At 46.3% G+C, this 12597-nt stretch overlaps 1 protein-coding gene across 4 annotated transcripts in view; it reads right to left on the reverse strand.

The window, feature by feature from the left end:
- Nucleotides 1-12597, reverse strand: part of wapl (cohesin release factor wings apart-like) — a 94374-nt gene that overhangs the window by 42927 nt on the left and 38850 nt on the right. For all 4 annotated transcript variants that reach the window (XM_084589554.1, XM_084589556.1, XM_084589557.1 and 1 more), the window contains one exon: nucleotides 10165-10367. In XM_084589554.1, coding sequence (XP_084445680.1) covers nucleotides 10165-10367 — 203 coding nt within the window. The remainder of the gene's footprint in view (nucleotides 1-10164; nucleotides 10368-12597) is intronic.

Raw genomic sequence — 12597 nt, forward strand, 5'->3', positions numbered from 1 at the left:
GCGAAGCGTAAAACATACGACGGCGATATTGGCATTTAAAAAAGTGAACGAGGATAAGGAATCGCCGTCAAACTTATTCTCCAATGCGTAAACTGCGGGACACGTTGTCTTCGTAGAGCTCGCCGCGCGTTTGCGCCGATCGGACCTCGTTCATAGTCCTTAGGGAATTCACTTGCTTCCAGTGCAATGCAGAGCACTGGGAAGCAGCAAACAGCTCCAAATTACATTTCTTTTCCGCAATAAACGTTCCTCATCGCGGTCTTGATGCGAGGACGTAGCAAAACGACGTATGTAAAAAGAAAAAAGAAAAAAAAAAAAAAAAAACGAGAACGTGACAACTGAATGTGCTGCCACTGCAAATCAAAATGAAAGAGGCGACACTTGGACGTTGGAAAGCAAAGAGACTAGCAAAGAGACTACATTCCTGGAGGTTTATAGCCATTTTAAATTGTAAACGTGTGCATTGCACCAGTGAATGTCTGAGAGCAGAGAGGAAGCGTGCTTCCTCTGCAGCTTTTCAGACTGCAGCAAAACGAAAGCAGAAGGGCAAATCCAATGCAGATTACTGTCCAGGAGCCTTCTAGGCCACAGTGGCCTGCATTTCTACAGTTTTTGTTTGATTAAATTAGTGTTTGACATTGCAATTCGTTTTTTCCATTTTTCTCAAAATGAAAATTTTGCCTACCCTTCTATTTTGCGGGTGGCATTGTGGCTCTCCTACTCGTTAGATTGAAATGATTTTTTTTTTTTTTTACTGGCTCGTGAGTGTTAAAGGAACACAATAAAGCTATTATACAAGGTCTCAACTGCATGAAAAATTTTTAAACATAAGAAGATGTAGAAAGGGGGTGGTTGCACTTGTGAAGCTGAAACTTAAAACTTCCATAACTTTGGCCTGTAGTAAGGCAGGAGCACAAAACTTGTTTTATTGTGTTCTTTAGACATTCAGAACAGAGCCATGTGCATTTTAGCAATTTCCCTTCAGTAGATATTTTTACAAGCTTCCCGCAAGTCTGGAACAGCAAAGTTGCTGTAACTACTCAGCAAATTTATGTAGAAGAAAACTAACAACATATTTGAAACCAGCACAAGAATTTACATAAACCCTGCAAATTTCATACTGACAGGACAAATATTAAGAAAATTTTGCTCAAGACCCATGTCCCGCCTTAAAACAGCATTTTCAAGTCTAAAGTTTGTTTTTTACTGCAGCACGTTGTGCCTCCACCTCCCCGATTCCCTCGGAAAGTGCATTTTCATGCGAACAGCGGACGACGCTGACGACGCGTTATCGCTTGCGATGACAGACGCGTTATCGCTTGCGATGACAGACGCGATACGGGAGGCCGAGATCGCCGAGGTTGATATGGTCGGTACAGCAGGCACGCTTCAAACGGCGGCTCCTTACGTTGACGCGAAAGATACGCAGTTGGAAGTGGCAGCGCAGTCTGTCTAGTAGTGATGTAGCAGAAGCAGCACTAATAGAAGCGTCTCTGCGCCCGTTGGCAATGCTTTTCGCTAACTTCGCGATTCGGACGGCATTCACAGAACGACGACGTATGCAGTGTTTTGAACTTCTTAGCGCGCATCGTGGCCGACCGTGCAATAATCCACAAAGTGCACATAACCGTTCAAAACACGCCACCAGAATTCGTAACGAGCGATGATCACGGCGATCTCAAAATGGTGAAACGTGAAGCGATTCAGCGAGTGCACGAAGAACGCCAGCTCAGTAGGCAGCCGGAGCAGACGGCGCGCCGCGGAGGGGCCACCACGTCAGCACGCGCAGCAGCCAATAGCAGTCGCGCGATCCCCCGCGTTCTCACGGAGCGCTCGCTTTGTCCGATCACAGCCCGAATTCGAGACGCGGGAAGCTCAACAATCCCTGTGAGGCCCCCAATCACAAGCGAGCCATGCTTCTGCTACGCCGCGGCCGCCGCCGGCGAAGGCAATATGGAAAAGGGCAAGCATTCACAAACAAAACAAGACCAAGATGGCGGCGCTCAGTTCAGCGGCAGAGAAATGATGCGCGCGCGAAGTTTGGGTACTTTTGCCGTTCGCTCACGACTCTGGGGCTGCCGCGCCCAGTTGTATATTTAATTTAAAGCAGTTCCACGATGAATTAGGCGTTTATAATTATAGGAAAGGTAGTTTATAACATATACAGCTGAGATATGTACTTTTTGAAAAGCCAACTTTTTCGCGATTTTTCGACTTTCAAAGCCCGCGTCCCCCTTAAAATGCTCTGTCATAATAATTACTAAAAAAATTGTGTGCACAAGAAAGGTGATAATTATAAATTTCATAGCGCATATAAATTGAACTACTATAGCTATCAAAAAACTGATTACATATATAGAAACAGGAGCTCAATTTATACCAGCTGTGTGAATTTCAGCCTTCTAACTTCATTATTAAAAAAAAAAGTTTTTTCGAGGAGCGGCAAGTTTTTGTATAAAAAGAAAAAAAAAATGACACCACTAAAACACCCCTGCTTTTCCCGCAAACAAGAAAGTGTTAAAGTTTCTCTTCTTTCATCATCGTTCCTTAATGTCTGAGAAAAAGCAGAGTGAGAAAAGATTTGTTTCCGCATTTACCTTCCTTAAGGTTTCTCTTCTTTCTCCATCATTCTTATCAAGACGGTTGAGAAACATTTAGCAAAATATGACTAGTGTGATACAAAATGGAATTTAATGGTTCGTTCTGATTACTGTAGTAAGCCTCAACACTACAACTGATAATTTTCCTGCTGTCAGCCTAAACAAGTGCTTCAGGGCAGCTGTAGCAGTTCAGTTGTTTCTTTGATACATTAGTGAAATGAGTCTTGTCATGGAAACACCTGCCCAAAAGGCTGGGGACCACAAACCTCGAAACACTGGCTTTATTGCTTTTTAGATATAGGGCGCTATGGACAAACCACAAAAACCATTACTGTGTGAAACTCGCACCGAATATAGTAGCTACAACTTTCAGTGGCTACGCAGCGGAAACTACTAGTACGCTTCGTGTGAAAACAGGGAGCTTTTAGAAGCCAGTGCTTTGCGTTTGTAGCTTACACTGGGTAGCCTCAGAAAGCCGTATAGAGGAAACTTACTGCAGGCTGCCGTGTTGGAGCGACTACCTTCTTTACCCAGGTAAGCTGTAGTTCTATGCTTAGTGCACAGTCGGACAGTGCACGAGTTGTGGAATGGGTGAGGCCACAAGCAAATTCCAAAATACAGTCGACAACCAATTTTTTGGACTCTCAACGAACCGCGAAAATGTTCAAAAAATCGGGCAGTCCGAAAAAACAAATGTGCCCCAAAAAAGCTCAATTTATTGCCTATTGTTGACTTCGAGGCCGGAAAAAGTCATGAATGCTTTTCTGCACCACTCTCCACTTCAGTGTTAACCCCGCCGGGGTGGCGCAGTGGTTACGGCGCTCGACTACTGTTCCCAAGGTCGCGGGATCGAATCCCGGCCTCGGCGGCAGCTTTTCGATGGAGGCGAAAAGCAAGGCGCCCGTGTGCTGTGCGATGTCAGTGCACGTTAAAGAACCCCAGGTGGTCGAAATTACCGGAGTCCTCCACTACGGCGTCTCTCATAGCCTGAGTTGCTTTGGGACGTTAAACCCCACAAACCAACCAACCAACTTCAGTGTTAACAGGTCCACCTGAATTTCCGCGAGAGTCATAGTGTCACCGTAAGCCAACGAAAGGGTTGCGACCGCTTGCATCAGCTCAGCTTACGTCTGCTGCGCTGCTGCAGGTGAGTCATTGTCAACGTCGCTCTCGATTACGCAAGTACTTGGCAAATAATTTCTGCATCTGTGAGCCCAGCGCACAGTTCCAACTCATGGTCCACGTCTGCGAACTCTGGAAACGAGACGGTCGATGGAATTTTGACACCTACAGTGTGAAGGTCGTCAATGAACTGCTCACTGCCTGACAGCTGCTCGACGATGCTCTCCTCATCCAAGGCAGCCGACTCGTCATTCAGCACAAACACCGTGTGGCGGAAGCAATTGCGGAGCGTTGTGGGTGCCACCGACTTCCATCATCGGCGAGCATATTAAGTGCTCCAAGCAAATCGACAGAGTAGGTTTTCCCACTGTCGAGGCACACCACCGCCACCAACAACTGGATCACAACACTGACTTCGTTGAGTGCCTTCTCGATGCGCGTTGCACGAAAAAAAAAGAAAAAAAAAAAAGGTCGTTATAAAATCCAGAAACAGCTTCTTGAAGAACTGAAGCCGATTCAATTAAATGAGAGCCACAGTAGCGACAGAACGTAGTTCTCGCATCAGCACGACCACGGCTAGGCCTACTTGCTACGCTTGGCAACGCACGTGAAACGCACAGCCAACACACAGAGGAATAGGCAGTCGAAGCGATCAAGCTAAAAGAAAAGACAAAAAAAAAGTACTCCAGCAGTGAGCAGCGACGTTATTCCAGAAGCGGAAGCTGCTAGGCAAACAATATAGCCTCGATCCAGCGTCACCGGCTCCGAGGCTATCAAAGAAAAAAGTAAACAAACAAGATGGCAGCGACATCGCTCAAAATGGGTGGCAGTTTGCCTGGCTGACGCTTGGAATGTCCGAAATTTTGACCTGCACAATACATTGACTTTATAAAGTATGTCCTGGGGCCAGGAAAAAGTCAGAATAATCAAGCATGTCCGAAAAATCAGTTGTCAAATGTATGTGAATGCAGAAACTTTGCAAATTGGAAGCGATTTAAGATTTGGGATTCAGGCTAAATGGCTACACAACGTTCCTTGTTCAGTCCTCGTTGTTGAGCTTGCATTTGCACATGTCGTGTTCTATGCACTTTTCCTTTCATTCGATTATGGGACAGTCTGATCTTTAGCAACCAACATCAGATATTTTAAGCTATTAAACAATTATTTCAGTGACATTTTTACTTTCTTAAGGGGGGACACGGGTCTTTGGGACCAAAAAATGACCAAAAAACCGATTTTCTGAAAATGGCATTTTTGGAATCTGTGGCTATTAATCTACAAGTTCACCAATTTTCTTCTTCCAGAAGTCAGTATTTTCAGCATAATAACGAATTGAAATCATCGCGCGGGCTGAATTTGCGCAGCAGCAGACGATAAAACGGCACATTTTTCGTTGCGCGCAACTGCCGTTCCGCCGGACCGATCTCGGCCATGTTAGGCTCGTTTGAAAGAGCGCTTTCTGGGTTTCATTTTCCCGCCGCTAGCGCTTGTCTGCCCTCAATGGCCACTGAGAAAAATAACCACAAAGAAAAACGAAAACGCGGCATCTGATTCGCTGCTGAGCGCACGTGACTGCAACTGAGCCATCCGATTGGCTGATTCTATCGCACGTCGTCTGCTTGCGGCGGGCCAGCAGCCGTTGAAAGCGTCCGAGACGCCATTTTGTTCTGAGTCGAGACCGAGGCGAGACGATGCCCCTCAGTAAATTCCGCTCGCGCCACAAATTCGGCAAAAAGAAGAAGAGTGCGCGCGGCGACAACTTTCGGAACCGTCCTGCGGCACCCGAAAGCTCCGAGGATGTGCAGGAGCCAGCGGCAAGTCAAGAAATCCCCGCGGCCGAAATAGGCCTAGCGAGCTCGGCGGCGCCTACGCCCAGCGGACGCGTCCGCCACGACACGACGATGCTGCAGCCTTCGGACTTGATTGAAAAGAAAAGAAAAGCCGAAGGAATGCTGCAGGAGCTGGGTTCAACCGCAGCGACGAAGAGGAAAGCGGATTTCATCGCCACTTCTGACGCCCGTCTTCTTGACGCGACCGGCGGTTGCCGTGCGGACGATACGACGTTCACTGTTGTGAGTTTGGAGTCGCTGAACGAACTGTTGTCTGCTGTGAAATGTAAAGTGTGTGGCGGGGATGTCCATATTTCAAAAGGAAATCGTGAATATGGTCTAGCCGTTAAACTCTCTCTCGCGTGCGTGATTTGCGGGGACATTTCATCGGCATGGAGTTCGCCGCGCGTGCAAGGCAGCCAGAAGATAAATCCGTTTGCCGTGAATATCCTTGCCGTTTGCCGTGAATATCGATGGTTCATGGATGACCCGGGGTCATTCATCCCACATCGGTGTCGGCGCCGTAGTAGAACTTTTTACTGGACTGGTACTTGACTATGTAGTTTTCAGTAACTTTTGTGCTGGGTGTGAGCGTGGGCCCAAAGAAGGTGACCCGTCCTATGAGGCGTGGAAAGAAAGCCACTTGTGCCAAAAGAACACGGACAAAAAGTCCGGTGAAATGGAAGTTCAGGCCGGACTTGTTTTGTTCGAAAGGTCACTGGAGAAACATGGCCTTAGGTACACGACCATGCTCTCAGACGGCGATAGCCGCACATTTCTTGCATTGCAAGAATCAGCTGTGTACGGCTACATCGAAATCAGCAAAGAAGATTGCACAAACCATGTGCAGAAGCGGATGGGAACGGCCCTACGCAATGCAATTGCCAAGCATAAAGGTGATGCAAAAGAGAGCTTGAGTGGCAAAGGAAAGCTGACAGGCGACCTTGTCACCAAGTTGACATCGTATTACAGCTGGGCCCTGAAGTCCCATGCTGGAGATGTTGGGGCAATGCATAAGGCAGTGATGGCTACCTATCATCACGTAACCTCCAATGATACCGTGTCAAATCACACCCTCTGCCCGACAGGCGCAAACTCGTGGTGCCGCCAGAATGCTGCTGCAGCCAAGGGAGAGCCTGCTCCCAAGCACAGATACAGTTTGCCACCACATGTGTGCAAAGCACTTTTGCCTATTTATGAGCGTTTGGCAGACCCAAAGCTGCTGGAGCGGTGCCAGCAGGGAAAAACCCAGAACAGTAATGAAAGCTTGCACTCCCTAATATGGTCACTCGCACCAAAGGAGCGCCATGCGTCACTGTTCTCCGTTCAAGCAGCTGTTGCAGAGGCTGTTGTCCGCTTCAATGCAGGAAACCTACAAGCATGCTCAAAAATACTGAGTGAGCTAAATATGAACCCTGGTGTCCAGAATATCAGGAGGATGGCTGAGAAGGACAGGCGCCGAACAGCCGAATCAGTACGCAAGCGTGCCTCTGCGGAAAACATGCATCGGGCACTGAAAAAGCGGCATTCTAGTCAGCCCAAGCAGTCAGATTACATGCCTGGTGCATATTAGCTGTCTGCAAGTGTAAATATGCATATATCTTTTCGAAATTTTGAATAAATTGTGCCTAGTTTGTTTTTTCCCATTTTCTCAAAACTCAAATTTTGGACACTTGGCTGGTTTAGTTCGTCGATATCTCTGCATCTAGGACAGATAGAGATGTAATTCCTTTTTCTACATAAAGCTGAAGGTGCAGTGAATGCAATGATCGAAACAGAATTCTTTATTCAAGCTTCAAAAATTTTTTATTTTGCCAAGTTAATTGAAGCATGATAGGCACGTCTTGAAGGACAACTTTCAAAGTGCAGCAAAATTGCTAATAAGGGTAAAATGGAAAAACTGCTTTGATCATTGCACTCTTTGGTCATTGTACTGTACCGCCATGCATTAAAAATGATGTTTTATAGAGGCGTTTTTTTTGCGCGGAAGTACTAATTAAATGAATAATTAATATTATTATCTCGGGAATTAACTGACATAGAGAAAAACAAGTTACATTTTTGAAATCAGCATAAAAGTCTGAACAAGTGGGTATGATTTTATCAGGATTGGCTTTAAAATAATGAAAATAGCTCTAAGACCAGTGTCCCCCCTTAAAACCTGGACTAAGGATAAAGCGCACAGGAAGACACACTCAAGAGAAGAAGACACAGGACACGTGGTTCTTCTCTTGAGTGTGTCTTCCTGTGCCTCTTATCTTTAGTCTCGTTGCAATTTACCATCTAGCCCATCTTCAAGTTTTGTTAAACTATCTTTCTCAGAAACCTGTGCTTCTTCTCTTGAGTGCGTCTTCCTGTGCCTTTTATCTTTAGTCATGTTGCAATGCACCATCTAGCCTATCTTCAAGTTTTGTTAAACTATCTTTCTCAGAAACCTTTAGAAGTAACTACAAAAATTTTTGTTTCTTTGTTACAGAGCATTTTGTGTGCTGGAGTTATTTTGTGGATGAGAATTTTATAGATTCTGTGCTCTATGTACAGTAAAAGCTCGTTAATTCGACCTTCACAGGACTGGGAAAAAAGTTCGAATTATCCGATGTTCGAATTATCGAATGGCCTCGAAAAAACTGACAAGAACCATCTGCACTGACAAGAACCATCTGCGTTACAGTAAATCGACTGTATTTACTCGCGTAAACAACCCACTTGCATAACGAACCCACCCACCCGCAATGTTCACTTTAAAATTCGAGGGAAAAAAAAAAGGCATCAGCCATTTACGGGTCCCTCCGTATCGCGCTGTCACACTCCACAACATTTTTCTAGCATGGGAGAAAGCGAACTTGGGAGAGTGCAAGCACTTGTCCAGTCGTACAAGCCTCATTTTCAGTATGTTCGCTTTATCATGCCATAGGCGATTGGGGCGGGCGCTGTCTACTGCCATGCGCGATAGCAGCAAACGCCTTTTGAAGCAGACGATACTAAAAGCCGGCATCATGACTGCGGCCGACCGCCTGCTCTCGTTGATGGCCCATGGATGAAAGGGTGAACGCCTCTCGCAAAAAAAGATCCGAAGTCTTAACTTCTCGTGGGCATTTGCGAGGACCGCGCCGACAGTGCTTATGCGCATTTCCGAATTAACAGGGCTCGAATTAACGAGTATTTAATTGCGAGTTTCGGAGGTTGCGCGGAAGAGAGCAGGCAGCCGCGGCCGCCAACCCCTACCCTCTGGCGCCATTTAGGCTTTACCCCCTCTTCCATGGTTCTATCTGGTTTCATCTTCTGTCCCCGTTTTGGAAGCGCGCAGCCCAACCACGCCACTCTTTCTATGAGGGATTTTGTTTTTATTTTATTTTTTATGCCACGTGCTGTGCGCCAAAGCGCCCATACTCGGCGGCGCGTAGTTCGAATTATTCGTTGCGGCGGAGCACCACCGGCTACGCCCTTATCGGCCCATCGCGGAGCGTGGGCGCTTCGTCGCTGATAGCTGATAACAGGATGCCGCATCGCTGCATCACCGGCGCACCTCTTATCTCTACCTTTCTTCGATTTCTGGGCCAGAATAACGCTCGAACCTAAATTTTCCCCGTTTTACGCCGTGGTCGTGACGACGGGAAGTCGCTAAGTCAGGTAGGCCTAAGCGGCCTTTTCAAAATGGCACCAGGCCGCAAACAGTTGACGCGGGCAGCCAACCAAAAGTGGTCATTTGTGTCACATGCTTTCGGAGCCCAATAGCAGCGCGTGTTTTGTCCAAGTTTTTCCCTTTGCTTTCCGCTTCGGGTGTTTGCTCACAGACGCCGATTGTGACATGGGAATAGCCTGAATCACGATCTTTCGAACGAGACCAAAATGATGCCTGTGGAGCGTGTATTTCTCGATCTGCGCTCGATCAAGCCTCAGCGTGATTTGACCTCAATTTAAAGGGCCAAACGTTCAGATTCGCATTTTTGGAACGCTGTAACGTGCGAATTAGGCGGTATTTTTCAACCAAAATTGCTTGCAGATAGTTGCAGAAATATCTCAGGACTGCAAAAATGAAGAAATAAAAGATCCAATTTTTAGACCGATTTTCGGCCGCGAAGAGCCGTGTCCCCCCTTAACCTGTTCTTCCTTCAAAAATCAACTGAAGTACATAGCAAAATCATGCGCGTGGCTTTGCTATGTCGGGCATCACACTAATGCACTCATGGTCGTTGCAAGCCTTAGAGGTGCGGCTTGCTGTACGCCCACAGGTTTGGAAAATGAAGCGCATCAGTGCATTGTGCGACAATAATGCAGTCAACAAGTGGCTGTAAATATGCCCAAGAAGAAAGCAAGCAGGTATTGCAGATCCCATCAAGCTTGATCTCTACAAATAAGAGATGCAGCGTACATGGAAGAGGGGTTAGTGGAGGATAGCGGAATAAGGCAAACCTGGGGCCTACATATGCTGCTGTGGTTTGGGGGGAACTGCTTTTAACTTGCACAATTTCGTGCCGATCACAATTATAGTTGCATATTTTAGGCCACAGAAGTTCAACACTCACTCAGGGTCACTAGGCCTAGTGTGCCTCGAAATGAAGACATATGCTTGGCATCTCAAAAGATCCAAGTGAGAGAAAATGCGTACTCACCGCTGTCATGCGTCATGTTCAGCAGCACACGCAGAACAGACAGCAGACAGGAGAAGAAGACCGCACCAGGGCCTCGCATGTTCTGGAGCACCACGGAGGTGATCTGGCCCTCGCTTGATTTGCTGCCACTGGCACTGCTGCCAGCACCCGGCTCACTCACAACTGGGTGCACCATCAGGCTTGACTGACACAGCAGCAGCAGTCTACGGATCGAAGGGGAATAAGGATAGTTATTAGCGCTGCCGTGACCATCTATGTTAAAATTCATTCAGCTTTCAAAGCCCACAGCACCCACAAAGAACCTAGATAGAACACGGAACCACGATGGCCTCTACAGTGAAATATTGTTAATCTGGCCTTCAAGGAAGAATGTTCGAATATCTGGAAGCCCAGATTATAAAATTGCCTTAAAAAAAACTAAAAATACTGTCGAAAATTATTTGTATCAGGGTAATTTTACCTCATAAACACCAGAAATATGGTTGGCTGTACATATGATATGAAAACTAAGCGTCAACGAAGACAATTCACAATTTCAATAGGTGCTGCACTCAGCGCACACTATCAGAAATGTCAAAGAGTTGCTCCAGAATCTGAAATGCCTCCGCAGCCCTTTTGGTAGCGCGAAGCAGTAACAGCGTCACCTCTTCACAAGTGGTGCAAACTGTGAGGCAGTGAACCATCCTCAAAACGCAATGGGTTAGCGCGCCTGAAGCTTAGGCATTAGAAAGGCATGATGCCATCCCAACGCCATCGCAAAATAAAACTAAAAGACCAGCGGCGCGGAAAAAGCAATGCCCAAAACAGTGCGACTGGCTGATACGCGTGCCCAATGGCAGTGGAGGGACTGCGTGAATTTAAGAGCAGCGAAATTGAAATTTTGCAAAAAGGTTCAAAAAGAGGAAGTTTGAGACCAGTTGGTGCGACGTTTTGTAGAATAGAAAAAAAAAAAGACACGACTTCAGACCTGATATCCTATCCACATCGCGGTCTTACCTCCTGTCTGAAATTGCGGTTCATTTCTCCTCGACAGCTATGCTGCTAGGCCTATTTTGGAAACAGAAGGGGTGGGGGTGAGGACTACTGAACATCGTGCCTGTAATAGCGCGCACACCCAAAGTGCGTGGACACTACTGTTACATGAAATTCAGGTTCAAGGAGATCTATTTCAACAATACCTAGCTTCGTGGGTCATTCCTCAACATGACCCCCCTCCGAATCAACCGACGCGAGTCCACCCATGTTCGAATGAACAAGCGTCCGACACCATACGCTTACATGGGCACCGGCCGTGACCAGGTATATTTCCAAATTAACATGAGTCAACCAGACTTTACTATACTGTGAACATCCAGCTTTTTGTTAAAAGGCTCAATCCCCACCTCTACAAAAATGCTATGTGAAGAGGGTTCCACATGTAGGGAACACTTATAAGAAGCAGGAGAATGCTATCACCAGAGGCAAAGAACAGCACACTTTTTTTTTCGCTGGTCCAAATATAACGATAATCGGTTATAACGATCGAATTTTCAGGTTTTCTCAACATCGTTATAAGTGGCTGCACTGTACTGCGTTGAGTGTGCGCTTGAAATTTTACGCCCTTCTGAAGAGATGCGCTTACGGGAGGTGCTGCCATCTTCTAGAATGTACAATAAGAATAACCAATTGTCTATGCTACCATCTTGCGGAAGAAAAGAAAACTGACCATGACTGTCGTGCTGCGCGCTGTTTGCAGCGGTGCGCCCGCACGGTTTTGGTTTCTCCGCGCCATCACAAGAGACACAAAATTTGATCTGTCTTTATTGGGACGCTAGCGGAGGTCTTACAAGAAGTGTTTTAAAATTGTTTACACTACCATCTTGCAGAGACAGAGAGAAAGAAAAAAAAACATTGTGACCTTAGGGGATACACATCATTTGCGCAACTCGCCCTCGTGATTTCGGTTTCTCCGCGCGATCGCAATAGAAACGCAAAAGTTATCTCTGTTGGGATGCTAACAGAGGCCCGTGAAGGGTGATTTTTATCTTTCTTAATGCTCTCTCGGCTTATCGACACTCATGGTTTGTCACTGCTCTCCTGTTTAGTTTCGTTGATGCTTTGACTGTAGTACTCTCCCCCTATATATTTTTTGCCTATTTATCTGAACTTTCGCAATTTTGTTTGTTTAAAATCAGCAATAAAAAAAATTGACACTGGGGTAAATTTTCTTCGAAAATGTTCAATACTCAAAGGATGAAACTACAGAAGAACTTTTTTTAGTTCTACATAGAGCACCGTACTTATCAGCATTTGATTTGAAGCAAAGGTCCCAATCTTGACAGCCCCTTGAATGGCACCTTTTTGTTTCAAGATCCGTGACAGTATTGACTTTGGGACATCCAGTTTCCCTGTGGTTTGTTTTAGACAGGCTGCTTCGCTCAAGCTCCTATAGGA

The sequence above is a fragment of the Amblyomma maculatum genome, chromosome 1, assembly GCF_055883805.1.
Source record: "Amblyomma maculatum isolate TAMU_Amacu chromosome 1, ASM5588380v1, whole genome shotgun sequence".
In the NCBI taxonomy this organism is placed as follows: domain Eukaryota; kingdom Metazoa; phylum Arthropoda; class Arachnida; order Ixodida; family Ixodidae; genus Amblyomma; species Amblyomma maculatum.